The 22545-nt window shown below is 39.1% G+C and overlaps 1 protein-coding gene and 1 long non-coding RNA gene across 7 annotated transcripts in view; both read left to right on the top strand.

Moving 5' to 3' along the window:
* VCL (vinculin) overlaps nucleotides 1–22545 on the top strand; it is a 115233-nt gene that overhangs the window by 69602 nt on the left and 23086 nt on the right. For 3 of the 5 annotated variants that reach the window (XR_014825691.1, XM_005671073.4, XM_005671074.4), the window contains exons 5-12: nucleotides 973–1095; nucleotides 3115–3275; nucleotides 11574–11664; nucleotides 12501–12648; nucleotides 16760–16913; nucleotides 17799–17974; nucleotides 20494–20684; nucleotides 22238–22437. Coding sequence is in view for 4 of the 5 variants with exons in the window: in XM_005671073.4 (XP_005671130.1) it covers nucleotides 973–1095; nucleotides 3115–3275; nucleotides 11574–11664; nucleotides 12501–12648; nucleotides 16760–16913; nucleotides 17799–17974; nucleotides 20494–20684; nucleotides 22238–22437 (1244 nt within the window). In the remaining variant the exon portion in view is untranslated. 5 annotated transcript variants of the gene reach the window in all.
* Nucleotides 5941–9871, top strand: LOC146396886 (uncharacterized). Of its 2 annotated transcripts, none has more exons than XR_014828166.1 (2): nucleotides 5941–6383; nucleotides 7471–9871. It is a non-coding gene; the product is annotated as an uncharacterized LOC146396886 (long non-coding RNA). The 2 variants fall into 2 exon arrangements; XR_014828167.1 differs by lacking the exon at nucleotides 5941–6383 and adding an exon at nucleotides 6420–6543.

Here is a 22545-nt window from a genome sequence, read left to right on the forward strand (position 1 = left end):
AAACAAAACACATTATTGTAGTTTTTAAGGTTTTTTTTCAGCCAATAAATTCTCAGTGGCTTGCCTCTTGTTATTGCACTTAGCTTTACTGAACACCACACATTCTGTGTTCTTTACAAATTGAAGGCCTGTAGCAACCCTGCCTCAAGCATATCTGTTGGCAGTATTTTTCCAACAGCATTTGTTCACTTCATGTCTCTGTGTCACATTTTGGTAATTCTTGCAATGTTCTAACTTTTTTATTATTATTATATTTATTATGGTTAACTGTGATCACTGATCTTTAATGCCTGTATTGCAAAAAGATTATGATGCAGTGAAGGCTTAGATGACGGTTGGCATTTTTTAGCAATAAAGTGTTTTTAATTAAGGTACGTAATTGTTTTTTTTTTTTTTTTTAGACATGGTGCTATTGCACACTTAATAAACTACAGTATAGTGACTTACATGCACTAGGAAACCAAAAAAAATTCATATGACTCACTTTATTGCAGTGTTTTGGCTCTGAATCCACAATATCTTTGAGTTACGCCTGTACTAGGCTCACTTGAGATTCTTACATACATAGGCTCAGTGGCCAGTACACAGCATGAAACCTGACGTGGTAGCCAGGCAAGGTATTTTTTCTCTCACCTTGTGAATTTTTTTTTCAAATATATGTATGCATATTTATTTCAGCATTTAAAAAATAGTTGTGAATATATTTATGTCAAGTTTGTGAAAATTATATCATGTTTAGCATTTACGTTTAATAAATTATTTTTCCTGAAAAGAATAAAGTTGCATGAAATTAGAACTCTCCTAAAAAATTCTATGTCCTTGATGCTAGAGTTTAGGGATAGTATCTGTTGTTTAAATAAATGGACATTCAGTTTGGACTTTCTTAATAATTCATGATAGACTTAGGCTCAGAAATCCAGACTCTGAATTATTTCACTACTCACTCTGCACAATTTATTCCTTGTGCCTCAGGAATGACTAAGATGGCCAAGATGATTGACGAGAGGCAGCAGGAACTGACTCACCAGGAGCACCGAGTGATGTTGGTGAATTCAATGAACACTGTAAAAGAGCTGTTGCCAGTTCTCATTTCCGGTATTTTCTGTCTGTACTTTTATCTTACAGGGGAAAACAAAACAAAACAAAATGAGACAAAAACAGAAAAGCCAACGTTAATATGTTCTAAACTCTGGTGTTCATTTTCTTTTGCTGTTTAGTTGCATTTCCTTCAGCCTGGGTAAAAATGCAGCTGAAGGGCTAAGAACCGGTATTCATCTTCTCTAATGCTCTCCTCCTCCTGCTCTTTCTTTGAAACTGCCCTCCTATTTGCCTAGTTCTGTTCTCCTAAAGTTCTAACAGGCCCTGTTTCTCCTCTAGAAACTCTAGTTTTGGATGTATGGATTTTGACACCTTATTTCTATTGTGAAGAGGTAGTTAGGGATTTCCTGCTATGGTGCAGTGGGTTAAGTGGCTTGTGTTGCTGTGGAGGCGTGGGTTCAATCCCTGGCCCAGAACAGTGGGTTAAACGATTGGTGTTGCCGCAGTTGAGGCATAGGTCGCAGCTGGGGCTCAGATTCATTCTCTGCCCTGGGAAGTTCCATATGCTGCAGGAGCAGCTATTTAAAAAAAAAAAAAGAAAAAAAGACAGGAGCTGGAATGGATATTATAGCTAATTGTATGGTAAAGAAGTGAATCCAAACTCCTTCCAGTGTTACTGTTTTTTTCATTTTTCTTTCTTTTTTTGGCTGTCCCATAGCATATGGAGTTCCTGGGCCAGGCATAAGATCTGAATCATGCAGCAATGCCAGATCCTTTAACTCACTGTGCTAACCCGGTGATCAAACCTGCGTCCTGATGCTGCAGAGACACTACTGATCCTTTTATGCTACAGTGGGAACTCATGCAGTGTAGTGTTAATACAGTTTTTCCTAAAGTGTGTGTGTGTGTGTGTGTGTGTTGTGGCTGTGCCCGAGGCATTTGGAAGTTCCCAGGCCAGGAAAAGCAGTGACCTGAGCCACTGCATTGACAACACAGGATCCTTAACCTGCTGAGCCACATGGGAACTCCCCTAAAGTATGTTCAACTCCTCTCTACATTGTAGAGCTGGTGGTCTGTACCAACTAGGCCACTTTTCTATTGGGCAGAGCCCAGAAATGCAAACATGGTGGCCACTCTCTCAACCAGCAAAAGCAAGTTGCACTTACTGAATTTCTACTACATACCAGACACTTCAAGGTTTATGTAAGTTATAGGTTAGTCAAGTTGTAGGTTAATTGGTTTAGCTTTCAGAGAGCAGCTTTATTCTCAGAATCTTATGAAGCATGTCACTGTGACACCCCCTGTCCCCCAACTACTACCTTCTTGCTTTGTCGTTTCAGGTAGTAGCTAAAAAAGGAGACGTGAGTGTAAGAGTTCAGAAAGCCCTTACGTGAACTAGAAAACAAAAATTTCCAAGTAGAGTCTTATACTCTCGTGGAAAATATGTTTTTGAGGCCACATGTTGTTGAGAAGAGTCTTTCTCATCTGGGTAACTCATTAAAGTATTGATTAATCTTTGTTTTATAATTTTATTAGTTTATGGGGAGATACTCTCTTCTCCAGTGTTTCATATTATTTTATTATTATTTGGTTCTTCACTTTTGGGGGTTAGAAAGTTCCTGCTATATATTCAGAGAAGTCATGGAAGATGAACTCAATACTTTGGGATCTTCCATTAGGATTGGGGGCAGCGGGATACTTCAGTTATTATTTTACTGACTATTTTTATCTTGTCCTGTTAAGTTTGTATTAGATGGGACCAGTGTTAAGGCTGGGTTGATAATTGATTTAGAAGGATATTGGATATTTTGTGATTGTGAATTATCAGTAAATGCATATGAATTAGTTCCCTGATCATGATATGGTGATGTTTTGTACTTTGAGTTTGCTTTGCAATGCAGGTTGCTGATATTGGGACCTTATTGGCAGACTTGTAGTGTTTGTTTTCACATTCTTTTTAAGCCCTTAGAAGCCCAAAATATGTTCAAGGTGTGGAAGGAACATCTTGTGTGAACATTGTAATACAGCAAGGTTAAATTCCAAGCTTAGTTTCTGATCTTTTGTTTATTTTTACAGCTATGAAGATTTTTGTAACAACTAAAAACTCAAAAAACCAAGGAATAGAAGAAGCTTTGAAAAATCGCAATTTTACTGTAGAAAAGATGAGTGCAGAAATTAATGAAATCATTCGTGTATTACAACTCACTTCTTGGGACGAAGATGCCTGGGCCAGCAAGGTAGGTGTTACAGGGGGAGAAATAAGCAAAATCCCAAATTTACCCTTCCTGGGAGTGTGATTATCTCATATTTTATCTTATAATTGTATGTAGCCTAAGGCTACTTCAATACTATGAACGTAATCTTTTCGCTTTTGTTTCATGGGTTACTCGCTGCTTTTGCAAATTTCCGTCGCTTTGAAGTAGAACAAATAAATAGGTTTGTGGGGTGAATGTTGTTTGAAAGCTGAGATGAGTAGCTTTTCCTGGAGGCTGGAGTCTGCTTAATGGGACTGTTGGAGGAATTCTGGTGTGGTGTATACTCCCCTGGGTGGGAGCCCTCCTGTTTTGTGGGTGGTGGTTGCTAGGTGACTAAGATACAGCATATGCCTATGACTGAATTTTATGAAAAACTTCTCCTTAACCAACCTTTTGACCCAGAGAAATCTATAAAGAACACTCTTGGCATTTCTAGGTGTGTCCCTTCATCATCCCATTTTCCTAATGAAAGTTTAACTGGAAAAACAGTTTTCACATTAGTCAATAAGTTTGTGGGATCCCCTCACCCTTGGTTTGGAATGTCTTATGGATTCCACAAGGGTTGGTGGATTCCTCCTAGAGCCCAGCAGCAGTGGTTTGTGTCACTGCTATTCTTGTCTGTTTGTCCCTGTCTAGTGACTGTCTCCGTGAACAGAGACACTTGGGTTTAGACTTCCCTCGTAGGAGCCCAAGATGCAGGCAGTAGGGGGGAAACACAGTCTCCAGCATCCAGGTCCTCCCTTCCCCTCCCAATATCCCCCGCCCCCAACCCAGGATGACCCAAATGTTGTCTCCAGGGCCACCTTGCAGGCTGGTAGCAGACTGCAGATGGGATTTTGTAGTTTGACTTCCTCTAGATGCCCAGGGGGGCTCCGTTTGTCCTCCAGGACACCTGTAAGGTAAGGTTTGAGCTGGGGCCTGAAATCACCAGCTTGCTCTCCTTTGTTGCCCAGAAAGTGAATCTAAATGTTCAGGAGAAATTAGTCACTTTATCTTAACTTTGAATTTGTTTTCAGAGGCACGAAGTTCTATGACTGTATTTTAAATCCATGTGGTAAAATCACTTAAAGTCTTTTGATACTTTACTTAATTTTGCTTTTGCATATTTGACAACTTTTTCACTTCCCTGTTATGACTTCTTTATGCATCTTTTTTTTTTTTGTTCTCTTGTTTGTTTTATTCTTTTTTCTCACGTTTAGAAGGTAAGCTTTCTCTTGCCCTCTAGTTTCTTTTTTGCTTAAAAAGAGAAAAAAGCATGTCTGTGAGGTTTTCTTGTGCTGTGTGCCGTGCCTTATTCTGTGTGCCGGTGTGTATCACTGTGCTCGAATATGCGTCAGAATGTGACTTAATATGGGGGCTCTGGGCTGTGCCGGGCAGACTGTTTGGCTCATGTGGAGCTGTTTCTTTGGGGGAAGCAAAAGGAAAGACATTACTGTGGGATATCAGGCTTTCTACTTTTGATGGGTGCCTCCCTCTCTTTGAGCAAGCTGCTGGGAACGGTTTGGCCTGGTCATTCCCACTGACTTCATTGGACAGGCAGATTTCCCCAGGTAGCTGGGTGACTCCTAAGTTACCCGTGGACCCTGCTCTTAGGAGAAGAAACTTCCAGCTGATGCCATCTCTGTATTTGCCTCTCTTACCAATTTCCTTTGCAGGCCCTGGAATTTTGCTTTTGGAGATGCATCTTTGAGGTTTTGAGCCATAATGAAAATGGGTAGGCTAGAGGGTTTGGATGGGGCACCTGTCCTTCACAATAGCCCCAGCCTTCAAAATCAAAAGGAAAAAATAAGGGGCACTTAAAGGTTTTCCTAACTTCAGTCCCCGGCTCACTGCATGTTCTGCTGTTTAAGCTGTGAATCAGCCGTAGTTCTCTATGACCTCGTGTTCCCCTAACCTAATCTCTCTCCTTATTCTCTTTACTTTGCTTCTAGCAGATGAGAAATTGTAAAAAGGAGGAGCAGGCATTCTGACTTTAATGTTTCTCTATTTTTTGAGGGGCAAAATCATCCATCAACTAATAAATAATTGTTACTGAGCTTTATTTTCTGCACGTGCCAATGAAAGTTGCTTCTTTAAAAACAAAACCAGAAAACTCCATGGTCAGTTGAGATTTTCAGGAGGAAGATTAGGCACTTGGGGGCAGTATACAAAGGAAAAGACCTGGTCCCCACTGTGTACAGTCTTATAGCTGCCCCAGTTTATGCTGACCTGGAAGGAACTAGACTGTTAGGATGCTGCAAAACCATTAGAATGAAAGGAAAGAAATAGAATTAGTTCAGCCAAAAGAAACTTAAGTACATAACGATACAGAATGAGCAAGAAATGGTTATATTTTTAACCTCCCTTTGCTTGTGTTATACATTTACCTGATTCAAAAGTCAAAATGCAATAGAAGGATATACATGACACATCTCACTCTCATCCCCATCCACTCCACCTCCTTTACCACCTCAGAGTGACTGTTTTTATTAGTTGCAAGAATGTTTAGACAAAATTTTACCCTGAAAATGGAAATCGGTAACTAGGCTTTTGGTTATTTTTCAGCTTAGTAGATTATGCATCTTTCACTGCCCCACTGTAAGCAGTGAATTAGTCAGACCTTGTGTCTGTGATTCCTGGGTTCCCATTCTGTTTAATACATATGGTATTTTTTTTTTTTTTTTTTTTTTTTTTTACTTTCTCTCACCCCTACCAATAAAGAATTAACTTTGTCTTACCATACTTGTTTCATGCTTCCCCATTGGTGCAGTTTTCTCCTGGAAAGTGATGGTTCCTCTAGAAAAGTGAGGGAAGAAAGTAAGTGGAAACAAATTCTTGGTAAAAATTGCGTCTTGCCAAATAAGTTAAGATTTTAAAGAGGCAATGCAGCAGCTGATTGTTTTACCTACATTCAAATGGCAAATTTAAAAGTACTTTGACTTTAAACACTTCATTTTGTTTTGAAAATAACAATTTTCCCCTCTTTAAATCAACAGTCATCTTATAATGATCACTAAAAATTCCTTTATCATTTTCCCTGGGAACACATTATGAGACAGAAGACTTGGGGAGTTAAACACAATTCTGATTTTACCCTTTGTAAATTTAGCAGTCTATATTCAATCTTTTTTTTGGTATTACTTATATCTTTTTTTTTTTTTTTTTTTTTTTTTTTGGTCTTTTTAGGGCCACACCCGTGGCATATGGAAGTTCCCAGGCTAGGGGTTGAATCAGAGTTGTAGCCACTGGCCTATGCCACAGCCTCAGCAACGTTAGATCCGAGCTCCATCTGTGACCTACACCACTGCTCACTGCAGTGCCAGATCATTAACCCCTTGCGAGGCCAGGGATTGAACTTGCGTCCTCATGGATGCTAGTTGGATTTGTTTCCACTGAGCCACAACGGGAACTTCCTCAATGCTAAGAATTTTTGAACCATATGTAGGTGTTTCTGTATCTGCACCTTGAGTCATTAGATACTATTTTTCAGAATTTGTTCCTCTAGTGTGTCTCCTCCCTCTGTGAGCCTAGGCTGGTGGTGGGTAAATGTAGTGTCTCGCACAGATTACTCTGCCAAAGAAGGAAGTATTGGTTAGAACATGTGATCCTATAATACTTGCCACTACTGCAGACCATTGGGATTTAAATATTGATTTTTATTTCAGTTTTGAAAAAATAAAGTTAAGTGAGCTTTTCATGAGTCTTCTAGTATTCTATTATGCAGCATTATATTCTAGGATGCAGCGAATACAGCAGAAAAGATTTATCTCTTGGAGTTTGAGATACATAGTTAATTCATGCATTTATCACATTTTATCCCCCCCCAAAGGAGTGAAGCCCAACACGTTAAAGGAATTGACATTTTCTTCCTGATCCTAGTGATATTTTAGTTGGTACATCTGATTGTGTGTGGATAGGTGGCACAGACTGGTAGAGCTGGGAAGGTAGTCTTAGAGATGAGGCACTGATACCTGGGGGGGTAGCTTGCCTTAAGATCCAGGACTAGATGACTTTACCTCATTGCTTAAATATAGTTTATAAGATTTTGTTCTATTGCCCAGTCTATTTTTTCCAAAAACATCTTTGTTCAAAGCATGGATTGGGGAGTTCCCGTTGTGGCTCAGGGGGTTATGACTAGCATCTATGAGGATCCCTGGCCTCGCTCAGTGGGTTAAGGATCCGGCGTTGCCGTGAGCAGTGGTGTAGGTCGCAGATGCGGCTCGGACCCTGTGTTGCTGTGGCTGTGGTGTAGGCTGGCAGCTGCAGCTCTGATTTGACCCCTTATCCTGGGAACTCCCCCATGCTGCAAGTGTGGCCCTAAAAAGCAAAAAACAAAACAAAAAAACAGCAAAAAAACCCAACCATCAAACTGAAAAACATGAATTGGGAGGTGGAAAAGTGGTCAGGAATGGAAGGGTGGGAAGGGTAGGGATGGAAGGTGTTAGTGGACAAGGGAGAGTAGTTGAGATAGGGAGTCCGTGGTCCCCGTATTTAAAATTTTCCAGAGCCTGGGATCACAGGAGCTCACTTTTCCTACCACAGTTCCTCTTGATTGTCTGTGGGAGGAACTCAGTGGTTCTCAGTATTATTCAGTGTTCTTTTGGTCTAACTGTATATTAAATTTCAGAAGTGTTTCAATTCCTGGAAAAGCATCTAAAAAGGAGTTCTTTTATGTCGTCTTTCTGCCTTATGGTATGTGTGGCAGAGTGCCAAGGCACTGTGGGTTTTTTTTTTTTTTTTTCATTTAAAACCTGAACTCATTTCCAGTATTAGGGACCCTGCCAACTGTCCCCAAAGCTACATGACTAATTCTTTTTTACATTTACTCTTTAAAAAAAAGACAACAATAACAACAAAAACAGAGAAGAGATTAGTGAAGACTTTTCTATTTGTGAAATTTGAGATTTTACCAAGAAAAGTACTTAAATGAAGGTGTGTTTTTATTCTTTTCTGTTTCATACCTAGATTGTACTCTGGGTACCTAGACTTACATGACAAGGTTTAACTAAAAGCGGTGTGGTGCATAGTAGGTTGACCACAGAGTTATGATTATTTTCTTCCTATATAAGTATATCTTAAAACTGCTTCTTAGTCCTAGTTGTTAGTTGAATTTGTTTATAGTATATCCAGGGTTAGTATACTTCTTTTGTTGCTTATGACAGAATTCTGTCAATTCCATAATAAATACTGACCTTCAAAAGAAACTTTTCTAAGATTCTTAGGAGACCAAAGTATTTGTTCCCATCAACATTTTTGCTTTTAATAGATATGACATTGAAATTATTGTATTTAAGTGATTATCTATGGTTGGCCCTTTTCCAGAAAGAATTTAAGGTGACCCTCTCAGTGACTGTTTCAAATCTCCAAAACTGTCTAAAATTCATTCTATTAAAACCTTTGGTAATTAATTGAAATTTCCAGTTTAAAACTGCAGCTTCATTCCAAATTTGCCATTGATTCTTTTTAGGAGAAAATGAGCATGTCTTAATTTTATTTTTTGATATTGTCACATCTCCCACTCAGGAGTAAATTATTTACATCCTGAGAATCAGATTCTTTCTGTGAAGCATGGTAGGCATGGTTTATTAGGGAGAAAAAAGCAGTGATTTTTGAGGATACTGAATAGAGCAAAACCAGTTTTCTGTTGTGTTTCAAATCATTTTGGGGCAGTAGAGAATAATAAACAGTTGTTTAGTAGGTGTGTGAGAATTCTGAATTTGATCTCTAGAGCTACTTTTCTGGGCAGTATTAACCAAAGCCAAAATTGGCAAAGATTTGCTGATTATTATCGAAAGATAGTAGACGCTTTCGCAACTCTCTTTGGTAAAAGAAATAAAATTCTTGAATTTCATTCAATATAAAATAATGCGATTTGAGTTCAAATTAGGTTTCTAGGACTGAGCTCCTGTTTCTTAATTTATATAATTAAATTACATTTAAATTTGAGGTTCAATGAAACAATGAAGGAAAACAATGCCTAAAATAGAATCTAACATATAAAATGCTCAAAGCTATTTTCTTAACTAGAGATTTTAATGCTTAGACACTAAGAAATTTCTGATTTTTGTTTCCCCTTGAACTTAGACTTTTGAAATATAATAAATATATATATTTTTTCACTGAAAATATAGGTGTATTATAGAAATGGTTATTAATAGGTTTTTCAAATTAAGTATTTTTACATGGTGATGATTTCTCTACTTCCAAGAGTACATGATACTTCCTAGATGAGAGACCGTGAATTTTTTTTTTTTACTTTCTATCTAGATGAAGTCCTATAACTTGTATTAGACCTTAGAGGCTAATCTGACTGAGGTTTGGGAACTGCCTGAAACTCTCTTTAAAAAGATACAGATTTGGGGGCCTTGCTAATTTGCAGTTAAGTTCAAGTTGACTTTTGAAGGCAAGGTTTGCTGTACAGATTACTTAGAACAAGATGATGGAGGAGTAAATATTTAAACTATTTGAGGGAGTTCTCTTGTGCTGCAGTGGGTTAAGATCTAGTGTTGTCACTGTAGTGGCTGGGGTTGCTGCCGTTACATCTATTCTATGCCTGGCCCAGGAACTTCCACATGTCACGGGTGTGACCAAAAAATAAACCATTTGAGAATCAGAGTACTCAAAAAATGCCAGTTGTCTCCTTGTATTAGTTACAAATGGATTTTGAAATAGATCCCCTTACAACTCTGCCTTTTGTTGATAGAGAGCTGTCATAATTCAATATAACCTGATAATAAAATATTTTATTTCCATTTTTCAGATCTTTAGTTTAGCTCTTTTTAGCTGCTGATATAGCAAAGATAACAATTGGAGAACAGTCTGCATCTGTGTAGATGGGGAAAGAGGGCATCCAAAGCTGAGAGTCCTATAATTTAAATGGGTACTTTTGAAAAGCTGGGGTCAGGCCGCTGAATTTAAGCCTAATTAGGAGTGTTCCATATGCTTATTGGCGCCGTTACTGGGTTTTGTTTGAAGTGAAAGTGGGGCTGGAGTTCCAGTCCTGGCTCAGCAGTAACGAACCCAACTAGTATCCATGAGGACGCTGGTTCGATCCCTGGCCTTGTTCAGTGGGTTAAGGATCCGGCATTGCCGTGAGCTGTGGTATAGGTCACAGACACAGCTCAGATCTGGAGTTGCTGTGGCTGTGGTGTAGGTCAGCAGTTGGAGCTCCAATTCGACCCCTAGCCTGGGAACCTCCACATGCGATGGGTGCAGCCCTAAGAAAGACCAAAAAAAAAAAAAAAAAAGTGGGATGCTCCTAGTGACCCCGTGTGGAAAACTGGTGATACCACACGTTTAAGAACCCAGGTTTGCAGAGATTTAGGGCACTGCCTAGAATTTCAGAGGTTAACTCTACTTTGATGGATGGACTCTATAAGAGCTAGTTCACTAAGCGGAAGGGAGATGGGGTATCTTTCAGGGTGTTAAATAGAGACTTAAGAGGTGGTCAGTTTGTCAGTTGTGAGGATGGGTAGATTCATGGGTATTTGTTACATTGGTCTCATATTTTTCCTTATTTAAACAACTTTATTGAAATATATCCTAAAAGTGATGAGTGTGTTGTTTCGACTTCTTATACTACATAGTCTGGGAGATTTTATGCTAGATTTATGCTAGTCATTGTGAATCCTGATTGTGAACAGTCAGTTGAGACACACTTATTTTTTCCTGCCTCTTCTTCCAGGTTAGGGATGGGAAGGGAACTAAGGATGAGGAGTGGTAGGGAAGGCCAGAGAAACACTTCCTTCTTGTATTACATTTCCTGGTTTATTTGTAGAATTAAAACTAAATTGCTAGATTAAAATTTTCACTTTTCTCCCAACCAGTAATTCAGGATTTTCAGATTAATTAAACGTAGCGAAACATCATCCAGTGTGTGTGTATTTCAAAACAAGATGTAAAAGAACTGTGATTTGTGGCACCACATGCTAATGAGGGCTTTGGCAGGGCTGCGAAAGATGAATGTTGACTAGTGGAAAGGCTGATAATGAGGCATGTGACAACAGGGCTTTTTCTGCTGAAGACATTAAACATCTTTTGGCTTGAGCAGTTTTACCACTTTTCACAGTTTAGCAATAGAGAGATGGGGAAACAGAATAGAATTAACTGAAGATTTGCATGGAAGATGCTGCATTTTGATAGAAATAAGCATTATGGTGTGATGAGAACATTTTTAAGGCTGTTGTAGGACTTCCTTAGCTCTTGTATGTTAGTGGTGTAACTTCCTATCTGTCTTACTTTGTATCATGGTGTCTCAATTTTTGCGAAGAAAATAATTGAGATTTTTTTTTTCTTTGAAAGGACACTGAAGCCATGAAGAGAGCCTTGGCTTCCATAGACTCCAAACTGAACCAGGCCAAAGGTTGGCTTCGTGACCCCACTGCCTCCCCAGGTAACCCTCTGGTTCTACTTGTCTGATAGAATAAAAAGCTAAAAATCAGGCAAACAAAAGAAAGAAAAAAAAAAAAGAAAGAAAGAAATCATTTCATAATCTCATAATCCTAAAATAACTTTTGCAACATTTAGGGGCATACTTCATTCTCTGGTATTTTTGACTAATTGAAGCGTTACTGGTTCTTAAAAGGATGAAAGGCATAGACTAATTACCTCTCATCATGGAGGAATAAACAAAAGTGAACTGGGCATTCTTTGCCAAATTATTGGTTCACCCCTTCCCTGAATCAGAAAGGTAATTATTTTGAAGAAAAGCTCTTCTGGTTTCCACTGGGCAGATTTCCATTTACATCAGTAAAGTACTTAATTAGCAGATTAAGTGATGTTGCTAATAAAAATTGGGGAAGCAGAGTTGACTTAAATAAAGACCCAAGTAGGTTATTGAACTAGGCTTGATGGGTTTGCTGATATAATATTTATTCAGTTTTAGATTAATATTTGAATGAATGGGGAAAGTCTAATGGAGTTTGGAGGTGTTCGAGTACTATTAATTGTTAGCGTCTACTTTTATCATCCCATGCTTACCATAGGCTGCTTCTTATTTCCAGATGAGTATGGTTCCAAAGATCTTTTTTAGCAGTCTCTGTGGTTTGAAACCTCACCCTCTGGTTGTAAGGGCACTGCTTGGCTGTTAGCTATCAGATGTATTGCCTTCTATTCACTTGTCATTTAACATCATGCCTTCCTTCATGAGTGAAATGACTTGTAAAGTCTTCTCTGTAAATAATTAATGGATGATCAACAATGTAGATATTGAATATCTCTTTATTTTAGGTGATGCTGGTGAGCAGGCCATCAGGCAGATCTTAGATGAAGCTGGAAAAGTCGGTGAACTCTGTGCAGGCAAAGAACGCAGGGAGATCCTGGGAACCTGCAAAATGCTAGGGCAGATGACTGATCAAGTGGCTGACCTCCGAGCCAGGTAAAGTTCCTCTGTCCTTGCCAGAGCAGTAATGGGAACAGATAAGATCTCACTCGTGATTCAGAAAGCAAGGTTCTGTGAATTTTACCGAGTTCTCTTTGGCTAATGGATAATGTATCTATGGTATTCTACTAGTTCTTTTGAGATTTGAAGTGAATTTTTCCTTTGCTGAACTTTTAAAATGTGCAGATGCCTTGTAGTAAAGTCGAAACTGAAATAGAAATTTGTATTTTCAGTTTCTGGCCATAGGCTGATAAAAATAAAGTGCAGTGGATAGATACTTTTTATGAGGGAATGGGTGGGGAAAAGAATCAAAATTATTTTACGTGCCATTTTTAAAATCAGTTAAATAGTTTATATTGGTCATTTTTAGGCTTTTTTGAGTTTCTGTTACATCATTAAGTCATTTGGTTTGTAATTCTTTTACCTATCTTACCCACTTCAAATCTTGGCTTTTAGAATATACTCCCTACCCCCCATAAACTAAATATTTTAAGGAAACTCAGTATATAGAGTTCCCTCATGGTTCAGTGGGTTAAGGATCTGGCATTATCACTATTGTAGCTCTGGTTACAGCTGTTGCTCGGGTTCGATCCTTGGCCCAGGAACTTCCACATGCTGCGGGTGCAGCCAAAACAACAAACAAACAAAAAACTCAGTATAGTATAGCTTTGTTTGGAACTCATGCATATAGTTGATGAAGCTCTGAAAAATCCTCATTTTTATGGAATTTTATAGCACGGACATTGAGAAAAATTGAGATATGATGACACACTAGTATAGATGAAGTTTAATTTTGCTTTGAAAATGTCCTGCATCATCTTGGGATAATTGCCATACAGGGTCTCCCTACAAATTAAGGCCGCAGAAACACTCTATGACATGTTGCACACCATTATTCCCAGCCTCAAATGTATTCACATAATGGATCTAAGAATACAGTTCTTAAAGTCGTGGTTCTTAATCTTTTTTGGACCCAGGTCGCTTTTATAATCTGATGAAAGCCATTAATCTCTGCCTAGAAAGATGCCCATTAAACATGCCCATGCACTATTAAGGTTAATTTCCAGAGGTTCATGGACTCACTGTAGACCTGGAAGCTCCGTGGGCTTCAGGTTAAGAGTCTCTACCTTGGAGGGGAGAAGAAACAGCATAAATAAAAATAAATGTGATCTCATTGAGCTCAGTAGGCCCTTTCTCCTGCTGTGAAGCAGTCTCTCCTGTCATGAGCATGACAGGAACTTTACAGAAAGGACAAAAGGAAGTTCTGTTTCCATTCGGAAAAATGCCAGTGCAGTTTGACAAGATTCTTGGCTCTTCTGATTTCTCACTGCCGGCTCTTTGGTCTGCAGCCTTTTCACAGTGTGGTGGAGTTTTCAGTTGGCGTTCTCAAATACACAGTTGTATATATTTAGAGGAAGATGAATTTGAGCAAGAGAATGAGGTAGTTTCTCTACAGGAATGATCATAAATCTGTAAAAGAGAAAAGGTGGGAATAGTGAGGAGCTGCAGTGGGTCTGCTTCACCCTGGAGGGGCCTTTCACAGTGAAAGATTACAAAGCTTCGTTGCCCTTTCTTAAATATGCCTAGCTTTCTAATATTTTAGTGGCTGAAACTCCACAGGTAACAATTTCCTCTTTGATATTCTTCTATTCAGGGTTTCTAGAGTCGTAAATATATATTTTACCCTCCCAGGGACTCAATAAACTTATTGTTTCCAATTAAAATTATGTAGTCCATAAATATTTTTACTTTTTCCAAGTCGGACTTGTTTACCAAAAAGGTTCCTGGAGTTCCTGTCATGGCGCAGTGGTTAACGAATCCGACTAGGAACCATGAGGTTGCAGGTTCAATCCCTGCCCTTGCTCAGTGGGTTAACGATCCGGCGTTGCCGTGAGCTGTGGTGTAGGTTGCAGACGCGGCTCGGATCCCGCGTTGCTGTGGCTCTGGCGTAGGCCGGCGGCTACAGCTCCGATTAGACCCCTAGCCTGGGAACCTCCATATGCCAAGGGAGAGCGGCCCAAGAAAAGGCAAAAAGACCAAAAAAAAAAAAAGGTTCCTCATCATGAATTACTAGATTCGAAGGAAAAAAACAAGTTTAATCATAAAAAGTGTATTTCCCAAACGTCTTAGATTCCTCTGCCATTTAAAAGGAGTTCCCTTGGAGTTCTGTTGTGGCTCAGTGGTAATGAACCCAGCTAGTTTCCATGAAGATGAGGGTTTGATCCCTGGCCTTGCTCAGTGGGTTAAGGATCTGCTGTTGGCATGAGCTGTGACACGGCTTGGATCTGGTATTGCTGTGGCTATGGCATACGTAGGCAGGCGGCTACAGCTCTGATTCACCCCTAGCCCGGGAACTTCCATATGTGGTCCTAAAAAGACAAAAATAAATAAATAATTGAATTTCTGCTGTGGTACAGTGGGTTAAGTATCAGACCGCAGTGGCTTGGGTCACTGCAGAGGCATGGGTTCACTCCCTGGCCTGGTGCAGTGGATTAAAGGATTTGGTGTCACTGCAGCTGTGGCATAGTTTGCTGCTGTGGCTTGTATTCAATCCCTCGCCCTGGAACTTCCATATGCCACAGGTGTGGCCATTAAAATAAAAGGGCGGTGTCAAGTACAAGTCAAAGAAATGTATATATCTTTTACATATCTGGCAATAAATACTAAAGCATTTACTACCTCAAGTATAGGAATGGATGAAAAACATATATAAATTAAAAAGAAGATAGACAGATGAATGACAAATCCATACTATTATTAAAGGAAGCAAAGATGTTTTGGAGTTTGCCCTAAAATCAGAAGCGCAGGTTAGGATGGTCAGCCATATCATGTGGCCAAAAGATAAAGTTGCCACCCTGTCATTGACTTTAGCAGGCTGGTTTAAAAAATCTGAGTATAAAAAGACGGCAAATCTTACTTTGTTATGACTTGGGAAGTCTCTAATACAGGGAAAACAAATTTCACATCATTTTTTTGTAGTGATAGCATACCACTTCTGAGAGAGGAAAATAGTGAAATTAGTTCTTTAGGAACTTGATGGAAAAGAATGGTTTCTTGTCACTGTTTGCCCTTTTTTTCCCTTGATAACAACTGGCTTTGTTATTTAAAGATTGCATATATGAGTGGAAGGTAGCTATCTAAGATGACCATTAGGTTATGATAATAACAATTCAGTAATAACAGTAGTTACATATATGTATTGCTTTATTGCCAAAGTGTTTTAAAATATATCTTTTTGCTTCAAGCCACTCTGTTTGATGAGCAGGGCAAGTGTTGTTATCTACTCATTGTTCATTTTGTAAATTAGAAAACCGGAGCCCAAGGAAGTTAAATATTGTAAACAAGGTTCCATGAGTACTAGGAATGAGGATTTGAACACAGATCTGCTTGGCGTGCTTTCAGTAACACTGTGCATGCTACTTTCTGAAACATTTTCAATATATACGTGCCCATAAGTAAGATAATCTAATGGGCTGTTTATTTCTTTATTATTACTATTAATTAATTAATTATTTTTTTGTCTTTTTGCCTTTTCTAGGGCCGCTCCCGCGGCATATGGAGGTTCCCAGGCCAGGGGTCTAATCGGAGCTGTAGCCGCCAGCCTATGCCAGAGCCACAGTAATGTGGGATCCGAGCCGCGTCTGTGACCCACACCACAGCTCACGGCAACACCGGATCGTTAACCCACTGAGCAAGGCCAGGGATTGAACCCACAACCTCATGGTTCCTAGTCGGATTCGTTAACCACTGAGCCGTGGTCTGTTTATTTCTAAAGCACATATTACTATGGTAACAAAACCTTCCATAGAAGTAACATCACAAGCAAATTTTCTCCCTCAGGAGAATCATTGTCAACATTTGCAGTTCTGATCTTTAAAGTGGTGATGCAGTTCCTTCAAGCTACTGTGTATTTCTTAAAGCAAAGCAGAAATTGGATGCTTAGGGTGTTGTGTTTTGTTTCACTGTGTTTTCTTATGCTATCCCAGATTTAGTGGTGGAAAGGAAAAGGAAAGGCATGTTAACAAAATGACATAGATTGTGTTTTTAGTGATATTTTGCTATTAAGAATTGAAGAGAGTACAATGACAGCATCTGTTTGTTTGAGTAGAGGACAAGGAGCCTCACCGGTGGCCATGCAGAAAGCCCAGCAGGTGTCTCAGGGTCTGGATGTGCTCACAGCTAAAGTGGAAAATGCAGCCCGCAAGCTGGAAGCCATGACCAACTCAAAGCAGAGCATTGCGAAGAAGATCGATGCTGCTCAGGTAGCAGTGATGATTTTCAGAAGGGGTGGGAAATCAGAGAGAAAGGGAAATGTTCCATAAATATCCTATATCCCTCCCTCCCTCTCTCTCTAATTTACTGTGGGTGGATAATGAGTGTTTTTAAGTGACGACTGATCCCCAGCAGTTGCCAATGTTAACACGTTGCCTACCACCGCAGATTAAAGAATAATGTTTATATTTTAAAATAGAGATCTTGATTTTGAATACTTCAATTAGTTAAAAGTAAGCATGCTGAGCACTAAGAGAATCCTACTTCCTGATGGAAATTACGGTAAACCTGTTCTTTGTCTCAGAAATCACAACTATACTTGGTCATAGCAATGTTAAGGGTTAAAGTTTTCTGATCCTACTCTACTGCAAAGTGATTTTCAAGCATTTCATGAAGAAACATATATGTTTGAGAAACCGAAGAATTAATAAGGTGTGATTAGTTCAAAGATAAGATAAAGCTTGTGAAGATACTTTGTCCTAATGGTAAAGGAAAAAAAATCATTTTTTTAAGAGAAAAAAAACCCCGTTTTTGAAAAGATGAAGTATTGGAGTTCCCTAGTGGCCTAGCAGTTAAAAGATCTGATGTCACTGCTGTGGCTTGGTCACTGCTGTGTTTCGAGGTCAGTCTTTGGCCAGGGAACTTCTACATGCTGTAGGCGTGGCTGAAAAAAAAAAAAAAAGATGAAGAATTGATTTGTTCTTACTTGAGCAAGAGCCAGTGTAAAATAATAAGGATCAGCATTATAAAAACAGTTGCTGGTATGCCTTGTGATAACTTTTGAATATTTCTGACGGCCTTGCTAATAAGTTTAATTGATTCGTGAATAGATGGCAGTGTGCTGCTTTTCTTATGTATGTTTTCTATGTGTGTAGAATTGGCTCGCAGATCCAAATGGTGGACCAGAAGGAGAAGAACAGATTCGAGGGGCCTTGGCTGAAGCTCGGAAAATAGCAGAATTATGTGATGATCCTAAAGAGAGAGATGACATTCTGCGTTCTCTTGGAGAAATATCTGCTCTGACTTCTAAATTAGCAGATCTACGAAGACAGTGTGTATTTAATCAGTTAAATTGTCCATTAATCTTTCTTTTTTTTCCCCTAAGTGCATACGTAGTTAAATTTTATAGGTTAAATACACATACGATGCTCTTCCACTGTATTTTATTGATTCTGAATGACAGGGTAAAGGCAGATAGTTGTTTTTGTTTTTTGTTTTGTTTTTTCTTTTTTGGGGGGAGCTGCACCTGCAGCATGTGGAGTTCCCAGGCCAGGGATCCAACCTGTGCCACAGCAGTGACCCAACTGCTGCAATGACAACACTGGATCCTTAACCTGCTAAGCCACGAAGGAACTCCAAGGCGGATAGTTTTAAATTAATAAATATAAGAAAGTAAGAACTACTCTTTTTGAGATCTATTTTTGAAGTTTCAGGATAGGACTCTCCGCTGTACCATGTTTGTGACATATCTGTTTCCCAGGCATATGAGGAAAATAACTTTTGGGGCAAGCTATGGAAAGTGGTGAGTGGTGGGGGATAGGAGGTGAAAGGGAGGAGGCATAAGAAGATACTTTCTTCCTTCCCCAGCAATGTTATTTCTTATGTAGCAATTATGAAACATCCTTAACTGTAAAATATAATGTCTACAAAGTTAGGTCTCTGTTCATGCACATTAGCCCCTTAATATAGTCTGCTTACATGTTTACTAGATTTAAAAATAAATACTCAAAGGAGGAAAAACTGTGTTCTCAGGACCCTAATACAAGTCCATACACACAGCAGGCACTCATTAATGTTTCTTAATGATGAGTGGAGAATGATAATAGCGATAGCAGCAGACCTTCAAGTTTGGCCCATGCCATCATTACTGATTCCTACTGTTTATATATATAAATAACCTCCTGGCAGCAGGAGTAGCTATGATCAGAACCATCGTAAATACCTTCTTTTTCTTGCTTTATAATGGAGAAAGTGTAGAAATTTAGGATCATAAAGGAGCTCTTCAGATAGCATCTAAATTAGTCATTCTGTTAGGTAAGCTAATATTTGCATTTTTATCGATGAGACAGGATTATTCTGAATTTACTTTTCTACAACCCAGTGGACTTGAGATATATAATGAGTCAGGCTTTTTATATGTTTATAATGGTTAGAAGCTGAAGTCTTTGAAATAAGATGGGCGAGGGTGGCAGTTATCTCCACTTGTGATGCAATTGTGGAAGTCTTTATTTCTATGTTCATGTTCTTGTTGTGGTTCTTTGGTTGCAAGGAACCAGCTCAAGTTAAAAGTGGATGTTTATTGGAGTTTCAGCTGTAGTGCAGTGGGTTAAGAAACTGACTGCAACTCGGGTTGCTGCAGAGGCATGGGTTTGATCCCTGGCCCAGTGCAGTGGGTTAAAGGATCTGGTGTTGCTACGCTGTGGCTCAGATTCAATTCCTGGCCTGCGAACGTACACATGCTTCGAGTGTGGCCATAACAAAAACAACTAAAAGCAAATGTTTATTGAAAAATATATAGAGGCATCTATTTGAACCCACTGGCTTAAAATATGACCAGGTCTTGTGGCAGCTGGACACTTCTCCCTCCTTCTCTTAGTAGCTGCGTGGTACACTCTATTTCACTCTGTGTGTCGAGTTTTTAAAAATATGGACCAGAGACCACCTATCTCAGAATCAGCTGGGAAGGTTGTTAAAAGTACAGACCCCTGGACCCAACCCCTGACATACTTAATCAGAATCTCTTTTGGTGCTGGGTTTAACAATCTGCATTTAAAAATAACATCTCAACTAACTTACACTGGTCTTTGAGAACCACCAGAATCAAATTAAGTGTTCTGCCTGACTTGTGGGCATATTGCCTTTGAATTAGATTGACACCCAGTTCCATCATTATCGCGAGGACTGGGGATTATTTGATACCAGCATAAGGCCATATAAATAATATCCAGCAGTGAGGACTGAATGCAGACAGAGTGCCTGAGTTTCAGTGCTGGCTCCCCTGAAGTAAGTGTTGGAACTCTGAGTAAATAATCTCATCTTTGTGCCTCAGTTTTGTTTTTTGAATAATCGGGATAATACTGCTATTTCCCACATACGGTTGTGTGAGGATTAAATAACATAAGAAGAGTATTTGAAGGAGCCCCTGCAGAGCTAGGACTCAAAACATTGTGCTACTGGTTTTGCTATAACTACTACAGCTACTGTTATGCAAAAAACATGGCTGCTTGGACCCACCTTATTCCAAAAGAACTGATGTTTTCAGAGGTGGCAGGCTGAGGATTCAGCTAACCTGGTGATGATTGATTGAGCCCATCTTATCAAATGGTTGAGCTAAGTTGAGCTAGATTGACCAAACTCAATTAACTATAACATTTAAATGTTTTAACTAGGCAAAATAAATTTATATTATTAATTTCTTAAAGGCCAAATAGAAAATCCCTTTCTTTCCAAACCAACTTAACAATAATCATTAGCACTCTGTCATCTCATTAGCATTTGTATTAGCAATTAAGTCAGCTCATGGTAACGAGTGTCTCTATGTGACTGGATGGCTATTTTTTTCCTTTGCAGGGGAAAAGGAGATTCCCCAGAGGCCCGCGCATTGGCCAAACAGGTGGCCACGGCCCTGCAGAACTTGCAGACCAAAACCAACAGGGCTGTGGCCAACAGCAGACCTGCCAAAGCAGCTGTGCACCTTGAGGGCAAGATTGAGCAAGCACAGCGGTGGATTGATAATCCCACAGTGGATGACCGGGGAGTTGGTAAGGCCATCAGTGCACTTAACCCTCATTAAATTTATGTCAGTGAAGATAAGCAAGTTGTTGATAAAGATCCTAAATCATTAGTAATTAGGTACAGAGGGCTTCTTTAGCCACTGGTAAGTAAGTCATTCCACAATGTGACTCCATTTCCAATATCCAATAAGATTCCTATGATTCAATCAAGGGGTATTAGCAAATAAATGATTCTGCTATGGGCACATAGAAAAGTCCTCAGGTTGTAATTGAAACTTTAAGCTAATTATTTCTAGTTTGTGTATAATTTCATTCTATTGTATTTCTGTTATTATAGTCCTTAGAAAGTTCCCAGTTAAATATAATTTTTGAAAATAAGTGAAAGGCATTCAACTACCAAGGTTATTTTCGGTTGTAAGGGTTCCTGTGTCACACAGGTACCTGTAGAAGTAATAACCTAAAATTTTGATTTTTGAGGGATTTTAAGAAAGGATACATCATGTTATGATAGCAGGCCTGCTGAAACTGAAAGATCTATTTACTTTATTTGTTGTATTCATTAGAAAAAGATAAATTTTTATTTTTATTTATTTTTTTAATGATTTTTATTTTTTTTCCATTATAACTGTTTTAGAGTGTAGGAAAAGATAAATTTTTAAATTGGTGATTCCCAGTGTTGGGGAATCAGGCAGATGTATAATTTACTGATGGAGGAATTTATTAGTACAAATTTCCTGAATGGCAATTGGGAATTATACGTTAGGAACTTTACGAAATTTCATACCCACTGACTCAGCTTTTTGACTTATAGGAACTTATTTGGGGAAATAATTAGAGATGTTTCTAAGGAGTTACATATAAGAATGTATGTAAACAGCATAAAGGTTTAATAATAGGTAAATGGCTAACAGTTATGGCTAATATAAGATGTTAAATAGCTTTTTAGAATATGATTTTTTGAAGAATAATAATTTTTAAGAATAATTAATTTTTCTAAAATGCTCATGTTAAGTGAAAAGCAAGAATAAAAGTTAATATATAGTATGGTCCCAGTTTTCTAAAAGAGAAATATATGTATATGTGGGAGCATGCAATGCATTAAACAAGACTGGAAGAAGGTGTTCCTGTTGTGGCTCAGCGGGTTAAGAACCCGACTAGTATCCATGGGGATGCAGGTTCAATCCCTGGCCTTGCTCACTGGGTTAAGGATCTGGCATTGCCTCGAACTGAGGCATAGGTTATAGATGCAGCTTTGATCTGGCATTGTGTAGGCTGGCAGCTGTAGCTCTGATTTGACCCCTAGCCTGGGAACTTCCATATGCCACAGGTGCAGCCCTAAAAAAAAAAAAGAAAAGGGGGGGGAAGGGAGTGGGGGAAAACTGGTGGGAAATCTTCAAGTATATCAATCTCTAGATGATGGGATTATGAGTGGTTTATATTTTTAACATTTTTTATATTTCCCCAACTTTTTGTACTGCTTGGGGGAAAAGACCCCACTAATTAAGAAATCCTTCCCAGAATGGCTCTGCAGTTGGCCTCTCCAGGTCCATGTGAGCTTCAGTGTTTTCTTCTTGGTCCAGGTCAGGCTGCCATCCGGGGGCTTGTAGCCGAAGGGCATCGTCTGGCTAATGTCATGATGGGGCCTTATCGCCAAGATCTTCTGGCAAAGTGTGACCGAGTGGACCAGCTGACAGCCCAGCTGGCTGACCTGGCTGCCAGAGGGGAAGGGGAGAGTCCTCAGGCGAGAGCACTTGCATCTCAACTCCAAGACTCCTTAAAGGTAGAACACGCAAGCACATATCATTACATTTCTTATACTTACTACTATTGAAAAACTAGGGTGGGAGTTTTTAGAATATATAATTTCTTGAGTCTAGGGGAAGTGAAA

Source organism: Sus scrofa, chromosome 14 (genome assembly GCF_054392235.1).
Source record: "Sus scrofa isolate SSC_HxYL_T2T_F1_AM1 chromosome 14, Sscrofa_HxYL_maternal_Yorkshire_Landrace_v2.0, whole genome shotgun sequence".
Classification (NCBI taxonomy): Eukaryota; Metazoa; Chordata; class Mammalia; order Artiodactyla; family Suidae; genus Sus; species Sus scrofa.